Source organism: Acomys russatus, chromosome 4 (assembly GCF_903995435.1).
Source record: "Acomys russatus chromosome 4, mAcoRus1.1, whole genome shotgun sequence".
Lineage (NCBI taxonomy): Eukaryota > Metazoa > Chordata > Mammalia > Rodentia > Muridae > Acomys > Acomys russatus.
In genome coordinates this window covers 58,376,090-58,397,412 of record NC_067140.1, presented here as the reverse complement: position 1 = coordinate 58,397,412, position 21,323 = coordinate 58,376,090, and the positions used below count along the sequence as shown (strand labels likewise).

General features: G+C 42.8%; 1 protein-coding gene across 1 annotated transcript; it reads right to left on the bottom strand.

Moving 5' to 3' along the window:
• Positions 1-964: 964 nt before the first annotated feature.
• Positions 965-20,846, bottom strand: Trim69 (tripartite motif containing 69). Its single transcript, XM_051144907.1, has 7 exons — positions 20,841-20,846; positions 12,321-12,797; positions 9,910-10,005; positions 6,591-6,824; positions 5,645-5,667; positions 5,442-5,566; positions 965-1,503 (listed from the first exon to the last, which is right to left on the bottom strand). Exons 1-7 carry the CDS (start codon positions 20,844-20,846, stop codon positions 965-967), a joined length of 1,500 nt encoding a protein of 499 aa, XP_051000864.1.
• Positions 20,847-21,323: the final 477 nt, after the last annotated feature.

The following is a 21,323-nucleotide window of genomic DNA, read 5'->3' as shown; positions in this document are numbered from 1 at the left end:
CTACACAGAGAAACTCTTGTCTTGAAAAAAAAAAAAAAAAAAAAAAAAAAAAAAAAAGAAAGAAAGAAAAAAGAAAGAAAGAAAGGAGGAACAAGCTAGGGAAGGAGCATATTGAAGAGAGAGAGATGAAAACTGCGGTGGACTAGAATGTAGACAGCACTGGTGAAAGAGGATGGAATCAAAAGCAGGTGAAAACATGGATGTATTTTAATATAGGAGAAACAGGGACCTCTCACTGATAAAGCAGGGCCCCCCCAAAAAAGAACAGAGGGCGGTTGGCAGAGGCGGGGGGGGGGGGAATGGGACGGGGAGGAGCCAAAGATTTGCTAGACTGAAAACTATGTTGAGAGATAGCAGGAAGATAAAATTATAAGCTAATTCAGGCCATTTCTTTTCTTTTCTTCTTTTTTTTTTTTTTTTTTTTTTTGAGACAAGGTTTCTCTGTGTAGCCTTGGCCATCCTGGACTCACTTTGTAGACCAGGCTGGCCTCGAACTCACAGCGATCCACCTGCCTCTGCCTCCTGAGTGCTGGGATTAAAGGTGTGCGCCACCACGCCCGGCTAGGCCATTTCTACTTTAAGTTTCTGGAGCAAGTTTTCAAATTTACGGCAACATGTTTTCAAAAAGAGACGAGGTGGAATTTTATAATTAAATCTCAGCCCTGGGGTGGGGGAAAGATAATTAAACAGGAAGAAGAGTGCAGATGTGGAAATCCATCCTCTTGGAATCACTATGCACTTTGCTCCAGAAACAAGCCTTGGGGACCACACTCAGGATAAGCTCCTGTGTCTCAGAAGACCCCAGAGAAGTGGAATGCTATCTTGAAAGGCTCTGTCAGTCAGTCAGTGAATCCTGCTTTCGCCATTCCAGAGTTCCCCATAAATTGGAAAGAGAATCCAGTGAAATTGGTAAACTATTTTAATACTTTAATAACGCTCTGAAATTATACACCAGTATAACTAATTACTGTGGATGCACGATGTGCAATGGCTCTTTATTCTCCCCACCATCATTAAGGCAAGGACAGAAGTAGGGGAAAACTTTCTCCATGAAAAGACCACTGAAGGTGTAGAGATGGCTCATGGTTGCAGCATTGTAGAAGGACACCTGCCCTCCCTCGTAGTCCAGGTACACGCCCACCCTGTTGAGATTTTCCATTTCTAGACTAGTGGAAGGCAGGTCCAGAGCCTTTAGATTAGTTTGGTTCCTTAGTCTTAGAAGCCAGAACCCTTGCTCTGGGGTCAGAGGGCAGCTCCCTTTCCGAATGATGGACTCCCTGGCGACTCCGATCGTCCATTTGGTCTTCTTTGCTACCTCCACTTCCCAGTACCACTTTCCAGAGGAGAAGCCTTTGGAGCCCAGGACAGCCACGCTCGAATCAAACCTCTCCGGATCGTCAGGCATTATCTGTTTAATATCACCGTGACACACGCTGGTCCGGCATTTGGATAGGACCAGATTCGGATGAGCTGTTTTAGGATCCATAGTTAATTGAGATAAGCCTGGTGAGAAAACGAGATAGCAGGGAAGAGAAAATAAAGGTGAATGTGATTTCTCATAGTAAGAAATAATGCTGACATAGACACTAGGGGCTTCGTCCTCCATACACATAAACCCTTAACCAGGGAGTTTCTCGTACACTTTCTATTGCTTAGTGTCCTTGTTGCTATTTCTAGGCATTTTTATATCTAGGATAAAAATCATACTTTGTTGTGAATCAATTTCTGTTCTACTGATGGAAACAGTACAAATAATGTGAATCTTTACTGATACCAAAAGGGTAAAAATGTGGAGAGGTTGTCCTAGGAAATCTTACTAAGGAGAGTGTCTCAGTCAGCATATAAACATACAAGATGTTTACTTTGGGTAAACAGAGACAAAGAAAGATGTATTAAGTGCAGCTGTTGCTTGTATCGGAGAGACTGTCTGTTAGAGCGAGCTTGTGTTTGCTTTAGACACTGGAGCTCTAGAATGGTGTATGCCACTGCTCTTCAGAATGCAGTAGACAAAGAAAGTGTTTGCCAGCCTGGGGCAAAACAGTACAGGCCCTGAAAGCAACGCGTAGACCTTTTTGAGGAAATCAAACTAAGTGACTTTATGCCAATTGAATCTGGTAATTATAAAACCAGACCTGTGTGGCGGTGGTGGCGCATACCTTTAATCCCAACACTCAGGAGGCAGACACTGGTGCATCTCTGTGAGTTCGAGGCCAGCCTGGTCTACAGAATGAGTTCCAGGACAGCCAGGGCTACACAGAGAAACCCTGTCTCAAAAAAACTAAACTAAGTAAACAAGTAAATACAGGCTTGTCCTTTGTAAACAATCTTTAATTTCACATTTGTAAGTAATTAATTTATATTGTATTCTACAATAGTAGAATTCCATGACAGATGAAAGTTCCTTTAAAATATGTAGAAGCTAAGAAGGTTTGCCTTATAGAATAGACTAGTCATCACTGAAGGCGGGAAGGGTAGGGAGGGATGGGGTAGAGTGATCTTGGATAACAGGTACAAAGTGCAGTGAGGTAGATGTTAATTTCAGCGTTTTATGGCACAATGTGGTAATAATCATAACCTACAATGATTTATATATGTATGTATATACATGTGTATTTATATATGAGAGAGAGAGAGAGAGAGAGAGAGAGAGAGAGAGAGAGAATACATATATATTTCAGTGGTTTGGTTTGGTTTGCTTTGCTTTGGTTTGCAATGCTAGAGACTGAACCCAGGGCCCTGAACCCGTTCAGCCAGCACTCTATTACTGAGCTGCATCCCCAGGCTTTAGTATATATTTTTAAACAACTGAAGGAGCTCAAAAGTTTCCAACACACACAGAAGTGATAAATGTTTGAGGAGATATAGATACTAATTGCCATGATTTAATTATCTGTTGTATGCATGCATTGGATATCATAGTGTATCCTATAAATACATACAAATACCATGTGTCAATTAAAATTCACTTGGAGCAATAGTTCACATCTATAATTCTGGCACCCACCAGGTTGAAGCAGAAAGATCCTAAGTTCAAGGCCAACCTAGCAATATAATGAGACCCTAGCTTTGTTGTTGCTGCTTAATGGTTTGAATCAGGTGTATGCCTGTAATCCTACACTTGGGAGGTGGAGACAACAAGATAGGGAACTCAGAGTCATCTTTGGCCACATACAACTCTTGGTCAGCCTGGGTTACATGAGACTCTGTCTTAAAAAGCTTAAAAAAAAAAAAAAAGGAACCATTAAAAAAAAAAAACATGTGGGCCAGATGTGGTGGTGCACACCTTTAATCCTAGCACTCAGGAGGCAGAGGCAGGTGGATCGCTGTGAGTTCGAGGCCAGCTTGGTGTACAGCGTGAATCCAGAGCGCTGTCTGTTCTTCAGGAGGTCCTGAGTTCAATTCTCAGCAACCCCATGGTGGCTCACAACCATCTATAATGAGATCTGGCGCCCTCTTCTGGCCTGCAGGTGTACATGCAGGAAGAACACTGTATACATAATAAATCTTTAAAAAGAAAAAGGGGGGAGAAACACTTGTGGCTGGAGAGATGGCTCAGAGGCTAAGAGCACATAGCACTTCTCTTGGAGGAAGTTCTGTTTCCAGCACCCACATCAGGCAGCTATTGACTGCCTGCATCTCTAGTACCCGGGGATCTAATACCTTTCTCTGGGCTCTGTTGACAGCCACACTCAGGAGAACAAACTCATACGCAGACACACACTTTTTTGTTTTGTTTCTTTAAATCCTCTTTAACAAACATACCTAATAAAGGCTTTGTCCCTTTTTAATTTAGTGTTAAAACAATCCAACAAAAGTGTTGTCAAATGATTGAATGTATCTCACCAAAGGCATAGGAATGTCAGAGAAGCACATGGAAAGCTGTTCAGTGGGATTGGACATTAGAGATGTATACATTAAAACAACGATGAAATGTTACTATACTTAAGACTAAATAGGTATAATTAGAAAGATTGGCAACATCGGGTTAGTTATAATTAGAAAGATCCACAATATCATGTTTTGTCAAGAATGTTGAAAAATGGTATCATCATTCATTGCAAGTGGAAATGTAAAATTATTCCTCTACTTGAGGAAGACAAAGCATTGACAGTTTCTTATAAAATTAAATGCACGTCTTCAATGCCACCACTAGGTCTTCTCAAAGATTTATAAACAGATTCACACAACTTTATTCATAATAGCCCTAAAGTGAAATCCACCCCAATGTTCATCCGTTGGAGAATAGATAAACACATTGTGATATATCCATTAAACAAAATTATTGCGCTGTGCAACTATAGAGGTGAATCAAAGGAAACGCTGAGGTAAGTACCAACATTTAGACACACATAATACTGTAATGTGTGATTTACACTAAATCAAAAGTGAAATAAGGCAGATGAGTAAGCATTAAGGGCTGGGGCTTTGCAAAAAGAACTAATTACAAAAAGACTTGTGGGAACTCTGAAGAGCATGTGTGCGTGTGTGTGTGTGTGTGTGTGTGTGTGTGTGTGTGTGTGTGTGTGTGTACAGGTGTGCCCGTATATGTGGAGATCAGAGGCCTACTTTGGGTGTCTTCCTCAATCACTGTCCATCTTATTTTTGGGGACAGGTTTCTCACTAAGTCTGGAGCTCACACTTTCAACTAGACTGGCTGGCCAGTGAATCTCCTAAGATCTGCCTTCCCTCCTCCCATCCTCAGTCCTGGGTCACAGGGGTTTGCCGCCACGCCTGGCTTTCTACATACACCCTAGACATTCAAACTCAGGTGCTTCTCTTGGTTCAGCAAGCTCTTTTCCCACTAAGCCATCGCTCTAGCCCCATCGATCTATCTTCATCACAGAGATCTTTACATGTTTGTCAAAAGTCATCAACCTGAACACTGGGTATATTTAGGTAAAATTGGCACATTCTACTCTATTAACTATACTTCAGTGAAGTTGTTTTCTTTCAGTCTTTAGTCACCTGGAAAATGTAACATGGATATGTTTATGATTTTAACTAGGTTAATAACGATAATATCTATATGAATGCTGTAAACACCAACTAAATTCTTATTTTTATGCACATCTTATCTAGAATATTATTTCATCTTGAAATACTACTTGTGTTATTTTGTCCTGTTCAGTCCTTTGATATCTGCAAGAATTCATGTAGTTGATGTAGCAAAACAGGATAAAATTGTGGCTGTTTTCACATTAAGATCAAACAAAGTCATTGGCTGAGGAGTAATTCTAATATTAGATTTGTATGTATTATTAGTTCAAAGACATATTCTTAAATCATAGCATCAGGAGAAAAAGAAAAAATATTTTTTACTAAACTCCACCCACCCAAGTCCATCTCCGTCCTTTCTCAAACTGGAGAACTAATTCAAGCTACAAAGGACGCCCCACAGATAAAATATAGATTAGGGGCTCAGTAGCTCCTTCCCACCATACCTGGAGAGAGAACGGACTGCATTTCCCTCCAGATAATATACTGGATGGGACCTCTGAAGCGGCCTGGGCTCAGCCTTTTGGAGATAATCTGTCTGGGTGAGAGTGTCTTCATTCCTTTCTGTATGCTGTAAGGGGACACAGTTTACTTTTAGACATCCTCCAGGGGTAGAAGGAAGGGGAGAGCACCACGGAGAAGCGCTTACCTATCTAGGAGCATTGTGATGTCCTAAGAGAAAAGGAGAAATAGAGAAGTCAGAGGCCTGTTCATCATCTCTAGAAATCCCTCTGGTTATTCTGATAACTGTCTGGGTTTGATTATTAGTACTGGCTTGCTGTGCAGATGGTCCTCAGTCCACCACCAACAGCACTTTTCATTCTCCACAGGCTTTTCCAACCAGCACCCCAATCCAATCCATGATACACTGACCTCTCTTTAACTAACCTACTGGTTTTCTGTAATTCTAGCTCTCATAGCAAACAGGAAAAAAGCCAGTAAGTCCATAGTTACGGTCAACTTTTTAAAAAGGTGACTGCTTCCAAATACTCCAACAAGAAAAGATCATAAGCAATTCTGGGGCCAAGGGTAACTAAACTTTTGAGTACTGAAGTGATCACCACCGATGCTTTAGAAGTAAGACTTCAGGCAGCAAAGTTTGGCCTAAAGCTTTTTAGATAGTTCAGTTTATAATTTCTGCAAGCCCAAAACTCAACAAAAGCTATGAGACATGTTTTTCAAAATAAATAAATAAATAAATAAATAAATAAAGCTCCAGCATTCTTTATGGAAAAATATGAAAGTATTTACTCACATAGCATTATTAGAGAAATTATGCTATCATGCTTCACAGGAAGATGAAAGTAAAAGCTTTCCACTGAATGAAAAGTAAAAGCAGCCTATTTTTCCCCGAGAGGACCTTTAAGGCACTCCAGTTAGTTGGATCGGGTTGGGTTGGGTTGGGCTTGGCTGGGTTGGGTTGGGTTGGGCTGGGCTGGGCTGGGTTGGATCAGGTTGGGTTGGGTTGGGTTGGGCTGGCCTGGGTTGAGTTGGGTTGAGCTTGGTTAGGGTTTGTTTTCCTTCCCTCCCTCACCTCCAGGCTCTCTTCCCTCCTTCCCAAGTGTACCCATAATCGAATTGGTGCAGAATCTCACTTTGAGGAACTCAAACGAGTTCTGCTGTTCCATCCGCGTCTGAATGTCCACCAGCATGTCTTTGGCGAGGAGACACTGCTCCTGAAGCTGGTTCAGGTTCACCTCCATCTCCTCACTCAAGACCTTCCCCTCATCCCGGAGATCATTTAGGATGTCCTTCTCTTTGTTGTGCAGGAACTGGTGCAGCTTCAGAAACTCCAAGGAAAGGTGTTGCTGCAGTTGTATCTTGTTGTCCTGGAAACCTCCATAATCACCACCACGATTACTACTGAGACTAGCACTTGGGGACAAGGATTCACACCACCCAGCACACCTTGCGAAATTTCATACAAATGTCTGCTTAGCATCAACAGTCAACTTACTAGGCAGAGCCCTTGGGAGACTTATTCCTTCTTTCCCAGCTAGTTTTATCGTGTAGGATGAACGGTTTCGTTTTTGATTTTTTTTTTCCTCAGTGTTTGGATGATAACCAATGCTCTATTAAATAATGTTGTAGAGTCAATCAGACATTATAAAGTGAATACTAACATATCTACCAAATGATGCTGTTAGACCAGGGCCATAAGGAACCTGGGAGAACTGTCCTATGAAAATCAAAACTACTCCTTCTTCCAGGACAACATAAAAGAAACAGGACATGAATGATGCATAAAGCACTACATTTGATCATTGCTGCACTTAGAGTGTGTGTGTGTGTGTGTGTGTGTGTGTGTGTGTGTGTTCGTTCACAGCTTCTTCCATTGTGAACTCTCTACATCCTTACTTCTCGGCTCCTCATTTTCTTCATTTCTAATGACTTACAGCTTTCTCCACTCATTCTCAACCACGCAAAGAATTTTATCATTCCCAGAAAATGCATCATCTCCAAAATGACTTTTTGTTCCAAGTTCACTTGCTCCCTACTGCAGCACTTTCACTGAATCTCAATGAAAGTTTGTATTCAACCTGGGCATGGTGGTGCGTGGCTCTAATCCCAGCACTTGGCAGTGGGGGTGGGGGTCGGGTGGCAGAGGCAGGCAGATCTCTGAGTTTGAGGCTAGTCTGGTTTACATTGTGAATTCCAGGGCAGCAAGAGCTACATGGAGAGACAGACCCTGTTTCAATACATTAACAAAATAAGATTATAATAATTGATTCCCTTTGCTGGGCATGGTGGTGCACGCCTTTAATCCAGCACTTGGGAGGCAGAGGCAGGCGGATTGCTGTGAGTTCGAGGCCAGCCTGGTCTACAAAAGTGAGTCCAGAACAACCAAGGCTACACAAGTGAAATACTGTCTCAAAAAACCAAAATAATAATAATTAATAATTAATAATAGATTCCTTCTGTTTTTGTTCATAAACTTCTATCTTCATGGCCTGGTTTCCTGGCTAAGATGTCATGGACAATCATTGTCACCCTCTTAAAATAGTCTTAACTCTATAATTCTTCTAACCCAAGTATTTCCATTTTTCCTTTCACCTTTCTCTTGATTTCCCAGTCTAATTGGTTCTACTTCCTCTAACCAAGTTTTAAATACTAAAATTAGTTGGTATTCTGTCCTAAGCTCATGCTATACTTTGTAGGCAATACTCCCCCTCTTGCAGCTTTAAATATCATCTAATGCTTTTCTCCAGCTTTTGAGTTCCAGACTCCTAAGCCCAAATGCTTATCTGATATTGCTATTCACTCCTCCTAATTGGCCAATCACCACACCACAGCTATGTAATTTCCTCCCTACACCATATGTTCTTACTTATCTCTGTGTATACACTGCCTCTCTAGTCCAGTCAAGTGCCAGTGCTCTTGGCCTACTGACCTGCAGCAGTTTTCTAACCATATGGTCTCACCATCGTCTCTCACACAGCCACCATCGTCTCTCACACAGCCACCATCGTCTCTCACACAGCCACCATCGTCTCTCACACAGCCACCATCGTCTCTGACACAGCCACCACACATTTTCAAAATGAGATGAAACTGTCCTGCTTACAAATCCTTATTTCTCATGTCACAGGATCAAATTCAAAATACTTAATGTCTTCCATATAAGGACCTGCATGATTGGGCCATAACGGCCTCTAGTATGCTATCGCTTTATTGACCCTTTTTCTGTTTAACATCCTGTTTTTGGACTTTTCCATGTATCTTTTCCCTCTCCCTACAACACTCTCCTCCAGGACCTTTGTTTCATATTCCCCTCACACAGTTCATTTGATTAAGTTACTCATCCTACAGTGCTCAAAAAAAAAAAACCCAAACATTCTTTTTGAGAGTGGGTCTCATGTATCCCAGGCTAGCCTAGAATTCAGTGTGTTGCCAAAGATGACCTTGAACTTTGGATCTTCTTTCTTCTACCCTCTGAGTGCTGGGCAGGTTTATGTGATGTTGGTGATGAAACTCAGGGCCTCATGCATGCTAGGCAAGGATCCTACCAACCAGTGCACCCCCAGTGTCAGTGACTTCCTCACAGCACATTCCTCCACCTACTTAGGTTCTCCTCTTTGGTGCTATATTTTCATATCATATAGTATTAATGACCATTGTTATCTTATTGGCGTTGGTGTTGTTATTTAATACCTGTCTCCAATACTCAGATTCTAGTTTGGGAATGAATCTAATGCCTTGACCCATTCAATATAAATATTTTTTAAATGAATGAATATTTGCTGTAGTAGCTGAACTAGGAAATGGTAACAAAATTCTCTGGAAGCATCTGTAACTCCATCTGTCTTTCTTTCCCTGAGGCTACATGTTTTTTCAGATGCCAAATGTCAAAGATAGCTCTAATAATAGAGTAACTACTGAAGAGACAGAACTTATCATTTAGCCCCCACGCTAGTGACTGTTGGTGTTGTTTAGCAATCCTGTGAAGTCTAAAGTGGGTAGGCGTGTGTAAGCAACAGCTCTGTGTACTTCAGAAACAGCGAACAAGGATGAATCAGATAGGGAAATGTAATCTGAGAGCCCATGCATGGTTCAAAGATACCTGGTTTCAAACCCAAAAGAAATAAAAGTACTTCTTTGGAAATAGCCATCTTTGTTAGGTTTTACTGGTAAAGTCCTTATTTTGCCATAGATGAAAGGGTAGATCAAGCAGATCTCAATCCCACAATGCTCACCTAGTAACTTTACCACTAAAAGGCTCAGCATGTTAGGGCAAAAGCTAATCTGTTCAGCTGATCAAATTTCGGGGACCTTTTCTACCTCATTTCTTCCTACTCTGAAGTGAAATAACATCACCTCTATAGCCCAGGTGCCAGTTAGTACATTGCTACGGCTGCAGTCCCAGGAAGGGTGTATCCCAGCTCTGCGTCATAAGCGCTTTACCCTGCCCCTCACCTTGTAAGCAGCAATAGCATCTCTCTGCATCGTTCTAAGAGACTGAAGCTCCTGTAGGGATGTCTGGAGTTGGTTCTGATAGATGGTAAGCTCCTCCTAGAAATACCAAATAGAATTAACCCACAGCAACCTGGGAAATAAAAGAACACAACGTGCATCCCTGGGGCCTGGGGAGAGCCACAGAGATGTGAGGACCTGAGTTTGGTCCCCAGCACTTATGTGAAAGGCTGGGTTTGGTGGCTCACTTAAGTTCAGTACTGGCAACATGGAGACAGATAAGATTGTTGGGACTTAACTGGCCAGCCTGCCAGCCTAGCTAATCTTCAGTCCCAAGTCTTCATGAAAAGCCTTGACAAAGTTGACAAAACTTGAGGAATAACCTAAAATTTTCCTGTGACCTCCACATGCATGCACACACATGCCTATAGCACAGAGATGCATCTGGGGAGCAGAACAAGACCTGTGCCAATAGCACAAAGAGACAGGCGTGGAACAGGACAGACTAAACCAATGACAGCATGGGAGTCCAGTCCTAGCTACAGAGTAGAGCCTGCCAGGGTGTAGAAGCCACGCTAGTATTTGTTTGAACAGAGGGTGGTGGTTGTTGTTGTTGTTTTCAAGATAGGGCTTCTCTGTGTAGCCTTGGCTGTCCTGGAACTCACTTTATAGACCAGGCTAGCCTCGAACTCACAGCAAGCCACCTGCCTTTGCCTCCCGAGTGATGGGATTAAAGGCATGGGCCACCACCACCTTGCCCAAACAGAAAGTTTAACATAAGGAATTATCAAATTTAATGTTAGCTAATTTCTGGGATAAGTAAGAGGGCTCTGCTAAGCTAAGTTCAGTCTCTAGAACCCATGTTGTGAAAGGAAAGAACCAGCTCCTTCCTATTGTCCTGTCACATGTGCGCGCACGCACACACACACACACACACACACACACACACACACACGGAAGGGCAGTGGGAAGGACATCTACAAAGACACAGTGTGCCAGGAAATACATAAACTCTGAGGTATTTCATGTTTGGAGTCTGTGGTGGTTTGAATAGTTATGACCTCCCATAGATTCATGTGTGTGAATACTTGGCCCATAGAGTGGTGCTATTATTAGGTGTGGCCTGGTGGAGGAAGTGAGTCACTGTGGAGGCGGGCTTTGAGGTCTCCTATATGTTCAAGCCACCCCTGCTGGGACAGTCTCTCCTTGCCGCCTGTGGATCAAGATATAGGACTCAACCGGGCGTGGTGGCGCACGCCTTTAATCCCAGCACTCGGAAGGCAGAGGCAGGCGGATCGCTGTGAGTTCGAGGCCAGCCTGGTCTACCAAGTGAGTCCAGGATGGCCAAGGCTACACAGAGAAACCCTGTCTCGAAAAACCTAAATAAATAAATAAATAAATAAATAATAAGAGATATAGGACTCCCAGCTTCTCTAGCACCATGTCTGCCCGGACACTGCCACACTTTCCACCATGGTGATAATTGGCTAAACCTCTGAAACTGTAAGCAAGCCCCCAAAAAGTGTTTTCCTTTATAAGAGTTGCCTTGGTAATGGTGACTCTTCACAGCAGTAAAACCCAAACTAAGACAGAGTCCCTCCTACTCTCTGGAGTTCTTTCTCATTTTTTCTCTAATAAGGCTATGTTCACTCAAGTAAGTTCTTGGTACCAAACCTGTTTCCTTTCCACTGTGTCATGACTTTTGCCCACTGAGACTTGTGACTGGAGCCGAGGATATAGTTTAATAGCGTAATACTTGTTTGTGTGCACTACACCCTGGATTCAGTCCCCGGCACGACCGAAACAAAACTGGTGAGTGAAATAAACAGCAAAACAATCAAGTTTTGACATCCTGTTGTCCAGATACCAGGATTGGAGGAGGCTGCTGCAATTCTACATTTCCACCCTGGCTGTAGTACTCACCCTGGACACCTTTAAATACGCTGTTCCCATTGGAACGTTTCCTTTTGCCTTCTACCCATCCAAATCTAAATGATTTCCCAGTTCTAGTCTCGCACCTTTCCTTCATTGTACATCCCACGGCCGTCTCAGAGACCCTGAACACTAAGGAGTTACTAACGTGACAAAACTTAGCTCTCAGGAATACACTATCATATAATAATCCTCTTGTTGTACGCATTTGAAACTTGATCAAAGTTTGAATTTTTTGTAACAGGAAGACTGTGCTATCTGTTCATGTTTTACCCAGTGTAACCGAGAGGGTCAGCCATAGCTCCTTTACAGCTCCTTTCCTGGACATAGCGTCTCTAGAGAGAGAACTTTCCAAGGTATGTTGTATTTCTGAGGACTCTGAGCTTTCTCATTATTTGGATAAAGGGATGAGGTCAGAAGAAAGAAGAGGCCCTCCAAAAGAGTTTTCTTAATGGATTTCCCAAGACCCAGGGCTCACACACCGTAAAGAAACAGACAGCATCAGAGATGTGCAGGAAATCCTTAGACTGCCCCATAGACAATCGTGCATCCTTGCATTGAAAGCAGATCAGTTTCCCCTCTGGCTTACTGAACAGTTTCAGGTTCTCTCCGTGCTCTGGGCACTGTGGGTGGCTCCTGAGCAGGGGAACCTTCTTAATCTTCTCCACCAGCTTCTCCAGCACCAGGTTGAATGTACAGTTGCTATACTGGCATAGCATCTTACACTCCGGACAGAATGTTTCCTTTGCATGCAGTTTCCAGTAGTTTTGGATACAGGTTTGGCAGAAGTTGTGGCCACAGCTCAGCATCAGTGGGTCGTGGAACCAATCCTTACACAGTGAACAGTGCAGCTCCATGGTAATATCCTGTATCACCACTTTTGAGGGTACGTGGGTGGTTGTATCAGTCACTTCAACATAGTTGCCTGGATCGAAGTTGGAGGGGGACCTGGAGGATACCTTTGGAAAAGAATACCTTAGTTAAGGTTCTCTTACTGCCCATTTCCATACACAAGGACGTAGACTCCATTCCTAAAGGTGAATTGATTCAGCTAAAGCAATATAATCATCTCTTTGAAAATAATCCAATGGAGGCTGGAGAGGTGACTCAGTAGTGAAGGGCACATACTGGTTTTTTTTTTTTTAACACTTATTATGTAAACAGTATCCTGCATGAATGCCTGCACACCAGTCCCAGAAGGCACCAGATCTCACTATAGGTGGTTATGAGCCACCATGTGGTTACTGGGAATTGAACTCAGGACCTCTGGAGGAGCAGCCAGTGCTCTTAAGCGCTGAGCCATCTCTCCAGCCCCATATATTGTTCTTGCAGAGGTCCCAAGTTCAGTTTCTAGCACCCACATCAAATGGCTGAAAAATGGCCTGTAACTCTAGTTTCAGGAAACACAACACTGGTTCCTTGACCTTCAGAGGAACTGTACTCATTTGGACAAACCCATATATGCATACTTAAAAATCATTAAATAAATAAAATAAATTTTAATGTATTCTAACATCAAAGTTTGTGGCACTATTTCGAGTTTTTTTAGGGGGAGGGGAGTTTTGAGACAGGGTTTCTCTGTGTAACCTTGGCTGTCCTGTCTCGAAAAAAAAATTTTTTTTTAACTTAAAGTTCCTGTTTCATGAGTTACATGAGTTATTTTTATCTTCTGTTTATCACACAAACCCAGAAATGCAGTGTCTGGGGCATCCTGGGAACACACATATGCTTCTGTTGACATCAGAATACATACTCAGTAGCACACGCCTGTAATCCCAGCACTCTAGGAGGCAGAGGCAGACTACAAAGTGAGTCTAGGACAGCCAAGACTACACAAGGAAGCCGTGTCTTGAAAAGCCAAAGAAAGAAAAGAAAAACAGAATACACACTGCTCTCAAATGCATATGTTAAGTCACAAAACAAGTCTCAATACATTTGCAAGGACTAAAGTCATGTGGCGTGTGTGGCAGTTTGAGTAGGCGCACAGAATTGATCATTAAGGAGTGGTGCTACTTGATGGGGGCTGGAGGGGGGAATGGGGTGGAGGGTAAGGACTGTGGCCTTGTTGGAGAAAGTGTGTCACTGAGAGTGGGCTTTGCGGTTTCAAGGGTCCAAGCTAGGTCCGGTCTCTGTCCCTCTGCCAGCCACCTGCAGATGTGGACATAGAGCTCTCAGCTACCGCTTCAGGGCTATGTCTGCCTGAGTGCTGCCATGCTTCCTGCCATGACATCAACGGACTAAACCTCTGAATGTAAGCCAGCCCCAACTAAATGATTTCCTTTGTAGGAGTTGCGGTGGTCATGGTGACTACGTGACTAAGAGTTTCCGCTCAGATACTACAGAATGAAACTAGCAAGCAATGACAAGCAAAATGGAAAGCTCTCAATTATGTGAAAATTAAACAGCATACTCTTAGTCACCCAGTGGGTCAAAAAAAAAGAAGTAAAATTCGAGAATATTTTGAGATGAATGAATAAAGAAAAATACAACATACCAAAACTTACGGAATATGATAAAAGCAGTACTATCTGGGTAATGTATAGCTATAAACACTGACATTGAAAACTAAGTTACTAGTAGATTACTATTAAATTACTAGTAGAATGTTTGCCAAGCACATAAAGGTCCTTGGCTCAATCCCTAACACCAGCAGCAATGGCAACAAAACTTTAAAAAGTGAGGAAAGAGAACTCCGTGCCTGGCATGTGCCTATATTTGTGGCTACCTGGGAATCTGAGACAAAAGGATTGTCTGAGCCTGGGGCTTTAAACCCATCCTGGACAACATGAAAGAATCCCGCCTGGGATCTCTTACACGGGCTTAGAATTCAGATCAGTGGTGAGCATATGCTCAGCATGCCCCAGACCTTGGGTTTGATCCTTTGGCACTGTTAAGAGTAAGTCAGTAAGTAAATACGTACAGGACTGCCTGGAGCTGGAGTTACAGGCAGTTGTGAGCCACTTCGATGGGTGGGAACTGAACCTGGGTCCTCTGCAAGAGGAGTAAGCTCCCTCAATCCCACTGCGCTCTCTCCAGCCCTGGAATGTTAACTCTTACTAGAAACCATTGTCATAATTAAGAGATGCTGGATGGTGATGTCACATGCCTTCAGTTCTAGCACTGTGAGGCAGAGGCAGGTGGATCTCTGAGTTTGAGGCCAACCTGGTCTTCAGAGCAAGTTCAAGGACAGCCAGAGCAACATACAGAAGCCCTGTCTCTAAAAATTGATGAGGAGGATGAGGGGGAGGGGGAAGAAATGATGGCAGAACCTCAGATGCTGTTTGAGTATGGTGGCCCATGCCTGTAGTCACAGCTTTCGTGAGGTGGGGGAAGGAAGAGCAGTTGATAGTCACCATCAGCTATATATGCGGTCTAGACCAGCTACATAAGACCCTAGCAGTTGAAAATGGATAAGACAAGGAGCACAAATTCTTCCCTGCATGAAAACTGAAAACAAATGAATTCATGAGTAAAACAAGGAGTGCAGATTCTAGAGACAGACTTGCAGAGTTAGACCCTGGCCCTTCCCCAGATTAGGAGAATAATAACAGCATCTGTCTCAAGTTAGCATGTGAGATTATAGTGGATAGCAAGTGGATTATAATTAAATCACTTAAGACGGGGGTTTGTTTGTTTTTGAAACAGGGCCTCACCGTGTATCTGTAGCTAGCCTGGAATGTAACTGGTCACTATGTAGATTAGTCTGTCCAACTTACATGGTGAGGCCCTGTCTTAAAAATGAACAGTTGCCAAGGACAGTACATGCAGTAAACGTCAAACCCTTACTCAGATCTAGCCAATGGACAGGACATTCTCCACAGCTGAGTGGAGAGCGGGGACTGACTCTGACATGAGCTCTGGTGCCCCATATTTGACCACTTCCCCTTGGTGGGGAGGCCTGGTGGCACTCAGAGAAAGGATAAGCAGGTTACCAAGATGAGACTTGAGAGGTCGTGACCATATAATGGGGGAGGAGGTCCCCCTCAGTCACAGACATAGGGGAGGGGAATAGGGTGAAAGCAGAGGGAGGGAGGAATGGGGGGACACAAGGGATGGGATAACAATTGAGATGTAATCTGAATAAATTAATTAAATATAAAAATACGTTTAAAAAAATGAACAGTTGCTGGAGAAATTAGTCAGTGGTCAAGAGCACTTGCTACTCTGCAGAGGCCCTGGGCTTGTTTCCCAGCACCCACACAGTGGCTCACAGCCCTCTCTAATTTTGCTTCCAGGGAATCTGATGCCCTCTTCTGACCTATGGGGGCATCAGGTGTGCGCATGGGACACATACATATGTACAGGCAAATACTCATACACATAAAATTTAAATATTTTAAAAATAAAAACTGAAGCTCGGTAGTGGAGGCACACACCTTTAGTCCCAGCACTTAGGAGGCAGAGGCAGGCAGATCTCTTGAGTTCAAGGCCAACCTGGTCTGCAGAGTGAGTTCCAGGACAGCCAGGGTTACACAGAGAAACCCTGTCTCAGAAAATAAAGAAAAAAATATATGTAAAAGAAAACCTTTTTAGTTTTCCTTTCACAAAGTAAAAGACGAAGTACATAAAGAACTAAATAATTTGCAAATTCTAGTCCTTTTAAGGGTCTAGAATCCAAAATAGAAGAACTCTCACAACACAAAAAAGAATGACAACCATTTTTTGTTTTGTTTTTTTCGAGACAGGTTTCTCTGTGTAGCCTTGGCTGTCCTGGACTCACTTTGTAGACCAGGCTGGCCTCAAACTCACGGTGATCTGCCTGCCTCTGCCTCCCAAGTGCTGGGATTAAAGGCGTGCGCCACCGCATCTGGCTAGAAATAATTTTTTAATTGGCAGAGGAATTGAATAGGCATTTGTCCAAAGACACACAGGTGGTCAACAAACACACAAGAAAATGTTCAATACCTTTAATCACTAGGAAAATTCACATGAGATTTTTTAATTTATTATTTTCTCTCACTCTCTCTTTTGTTGTTGTTTTTGTTTTGTTTTTGTTTTTTCGAGACAGGGTTTCTCTGTGTCTGTGTCCTAGACTTGCTTAGTAGACCAGGCTGGACTCAAACTCACAGTGATCCACCTGCCTCTGCCTCCTGAGTGCTGGGGTTAAAGGCATGCGCCACCACCACCTGGTAAATTTATTATTCTCGTATCTCACAATGAAATAGAATTTCACACTAGGATTGATATAATTTTAAAAGGTACATTGCTGAGTGCTGGAGAGAGCTCAGAGGTTAAGAGCACTTGCTGTTCTTCCAGTGGACTTAGGTCCATTCTCAGTGCCCACATGGCTGCTCACAACCGTCTAAACCTCCAGTTCCAGGGAATCTGTTGCCTTCTTCTAACACCAGGGGCACCAGTCACACAGGAGGCACACTGGCATATATACAAGCAAAACACCCATAACACAGTTTTTGGTTGGTTTGGTTTGGTTTTATGAGACAGGGTTTCTCCGTGTATCCCTGTCTGTTCTGGACTCATTTTGTAGACCAGGCTGGCCTCTAACTCACAGAGGTCTGCCTGCCTCTACCCCCCAAGTGCTGGGATTAAAGGCGTGCACCACGACCAGCTCCATACATGTTTTGTAAAGGACGCTGCTAATGAGAATGTAAAATAATGCAGCCACTGTAAAAAACGTTTTTGTACTTCCTCAAAAACTTAAACACAGCCAGGCGCGGTGGCACACAGCTTTGACCCCAGCACCCAGGAGGCAGAGGCAGGTGGATCTCTGTGAGTTGGAGGCCAGCCTGGTCTACGTAGCAAGTTCCAAGACAACCATATAGAGCTATATAGTGAATAAAACCAACCAACCAACAATAACAACACAAACTATGGGCTCAAGAAGTGGGTCAGTCAGAGTGTTTGCATAAGTATGCAGACCTGAGTTCAGATTTCCTGTCACCTCAGTGTTGAAAAGGCTGGGGACGGGGATGTGTCTGGGGCCTGCTGGCCACCAGCCTAGCCAGAAAGCAGTGGGGGACCCTGTCTCAGGTGAATGAGGGAGAGAACAGTGGAAGAAGACACAAACTTCCTCTGCTGGCCTTCTGGTGCATGTTTACGCATATGTATACTCACATACACATGTACATATATGCATATATACAAAATTCACACAGTACACTGGACAGAGAGTATCTCTCAGTGGTTAGAGTACTCGCCTAGACTTAATAAAAGCCTGGGTTCAATTGCCAGACTCACAAAATAATACCAAAACAAATAAACAAGCCCATACAAAAGATCATATATTTGATGATTTCGTTTATATAAAATAGTCACCATAGGTAAAATCTCTAAGAGACAGAAAAATTAGTACTTTCTAGGGCACCTAGGAGAAGGAAAAGTGGGAGTGACTGCTTAGTGAGCAAGAGATTTCCTTTGGTGATGACAAAAAACATTTTAGAAAAAGAAGTGGCTATTTATGTTGTAAATATACTAAATGCTACTGGACTTTACATTTTTACACAGTTAACCTGGTATATGAGTATTATCTTAGTTTTTATAAACTAGGACTTGTTTGACTCCCGCATTATATGCTGTACTAGACATGCTATCATTTCATAAAGAGCCACAGTCCACGCTAAAATGTGTGTGTGTGTGTGTGTGTGTGTGTGTGTGTAGTGTGTGACTTTCACTTCCTTTGCCAAACTACAGATGGGCTTCTGGGCCATTTCATAAGCTGTCTAGGAACCCCAGTAGTTAACTAAAGCAAAAGATGATTGTGCAAACCAGAGCATCTCATGAATTCAAATTTGAAAACAAAAGAATCAGAAAACAAAGGAGCAATTGCTAAAGATCACTGTAAGATACAGTGTGGAACACAGAAAACCGTGGCACAGAAAGTCACTGAAGAAACAGGATCTGCTCAGGCATAGTGGTGCATGGCTTTACTGCTAGCCCTTGGGAGGCAGAGGCAGGGTGGATGGATATCTTTGAGTTTGAGGCCAGCCTGGCCCATTGAGCGAATTCAGGACATCCAGAGCTACATAATAGAGAGATCGTACCTTAAAAAAGAAAGAAAGAAAGAAAGAAAAACAAAAGAAAGAAAAGGGCAGGACCTGGCAGATACATTTTAAACAAGAAGCAGAAATGGAGAGATGTAGATAGAGTCAGTTGTCCCTAAACAAAATCTTAAACATTCAGTTTTACCAATGAAGACTCGGGAGCCAGATGCTGGAGTGAAAACCTACGAGCTCAGAGAGGCAGAGGAAGCACCCAGCTGGCCTTCATGCTCATCCATCGTCCCAGAAAGAAAAAGCCCCTTGTCCTCCACGCTGTCTTAAAAAAAAAACCCTTCAAACTGAATGTCCCTCCTTTCTACTTCCTGTGTGTCCCTCTGTCCTCCAGACTTCCTGGACTCTCTCTGTTTTTTTTCCTATGTTCACTCCCTGTCAACTGGTCGCTTGCCCTGCCTCTTGTCCTATGATCGACTTTATTTAATCCTGTTTACAGAAAGTTAGGTATGATGGAACACACCTATAACCCTAGCACTTGGGAGACAAAAAAGGAGACACAGGAGTCCACGGGAAGCCTTAGTTAACAGCAAATTTTCAGTCAGCCTGGAGCTATGCAAAACCCTATTTTGAAAAGAAAACTGACCTTACAAATAAAAATACAATTTATCAGTCAGGGGTGGTGGGTGCAGCCTTTAATCCCAGCACTCGGGAGGCAGAGGCAGGCAGATCACTTTGGGTTCAAGTCCAGCCTGGTCTACAAAAACTAGTCCAGGACAGTCAAGGTTACACAGAGAAACCTTGTCTTGAGAAAACAAAACAAAACAAAAACAAAACCTTATCTAGATACAAGCAGTATGGCAGGCAGCTCTGCCTAAAGAAAAACAAACGCTAAAACAAAACCCTGCTTCCTGAGTCTGTCTTGTCACAGGAAGACTTGGAGGCTTGGAGACCTCTGCCTCAAAAGTGGAAAAGTGGGGTTTTCCCCCTGACTTTGACTATAAAATGACCAGAGTAGAACAGGAAAAGGCATCTTTTTTTTTTCCCTACAGAAAACGTAAACAAAATATTGGTGGCCCAGTTTTCTTCAGTGGCTAAGAACAAGCCAAGGTCCTGAAGTATAGGACATTAGAACCAGATTATCATAACGCATTACTACAGACAAAATTCAACCTCAGGCTGGTTGTGGTGACACAGGCCTGTAAATCTGGCGTTCACGAGATAGAGGCCGGAGGATCTTGAGTTCCAGAGCAGCCTTTATAAAGAGACCCCAACTCAAAACACGACCTAGTAGCTCAAAATAATAAACAATGAGCTGCATAAGTAAACACGTGGAAAAATTAGGACAGCATCAGGGTCCATGTGTTGGGAGTTCTTAGCGCGTTTTAGTGGAAACCCATCAATTAATGTTTTTGTTTTGTTTTGTCTCTCTGGCAACACCAAAGTTTAGAAAACTAACTTCCTTTAGTTTAGTTTTAAGATATTTTAAAACAAGGAAATTATTTTAAAAGTTTATCTGAGATGGCGCAGCAGGTAAAGACGCAAGCCTCCAAGTTTGACAAGCCAAGTTCAGTCCCTGAGACCCATATGGTGGAAGAAGGGAACTGTCTCCTACAAATTGTCTCTAACCTCCCCACATGTGCTGTGGCATGCACATCCACACACGTACACAGAATATACAAGTATAACTTTTAAAAATGTTTAACTTCACCTCTGTTTTAAGTATAGCACACCAAAACCAATATTATTTAAAATGTTATAATTAATAAAACTTTCCATTTAAAGATAATAAAGTTATATTAATAAGCAGGGTAAGCTTTTGTATAATGTTTATTTTAGTTATTTTCAAAAAGTTATGGTGGATTTCCTTACTTTCTTACCCACATCTCTTAATTTCTGTTTTTCCAAAAGCCTAGAGAGAGTATGGAAGGTAAAAAACTACATGCTAAATATTTCCTGGATTTCCTTTCTTGATCCACAGTCCATACTCTGTTCCTGTGATCTTGTTTTCAATGCTGTGTCTAGAAAATTGATGGGTTTTAGAGAGTAGCTTACCTCCATGGAGCTCGGTCATCAGGCCACCAGGGGGCAGAGACAGGCAACTTGGCTTTGCTCTGTGGGCCCAGGATGGCTGCAGACCAGGAGTCCTGGGTCTGGTAGTTTGTTAGGAAGGAACTCAGAGCCCATGAGAGGAGGAGGGAGAGTTCAGGACCTGGAGAAGACAGGCAAGGCCAGAGAGAGATCTGGCAGGTTCCGTGACAGTTTGTCAGTTACTTTGATCATATTCACTTAAGAAAAAGACAAACTCTGATTGGATTGGAATGACCTACCAACCCTTTTGATTTTATTATTTTATTTGGGGTCGGGGGGTTCTTTTAAATTTCAGGTGGTAATCTAATTTTTTAATGTTTAATTGTGTGTGTGCACGTGTGTTCATATGCGTGTGTGTGCATGCGCGCACGTGCATCCATGTGTGTCACATGTGTGGAGGTACCTACAGAGGCCAGAAGAATTGGATCCAATCCCTGGAGCTAGAGC

Coding starts and splice junctions, on each gene's coding strand:
- Trim69 (XM_051144907.1), bottom strand. Junction 5,567..5,644: donor ATCACAATGCTCCTAGATAG/GTAAGCGCTTCT, acceptor GTCCCCTTACAG/CATACAGAAAGGAATGAAGA. Junction 1,504..5,441: donor GCAGTCCGTTCTCTCTCCAG/GTATGGTGGGAA, acceptor TTTTCTCACCAG/GCTTATCTCAATTAACTATG.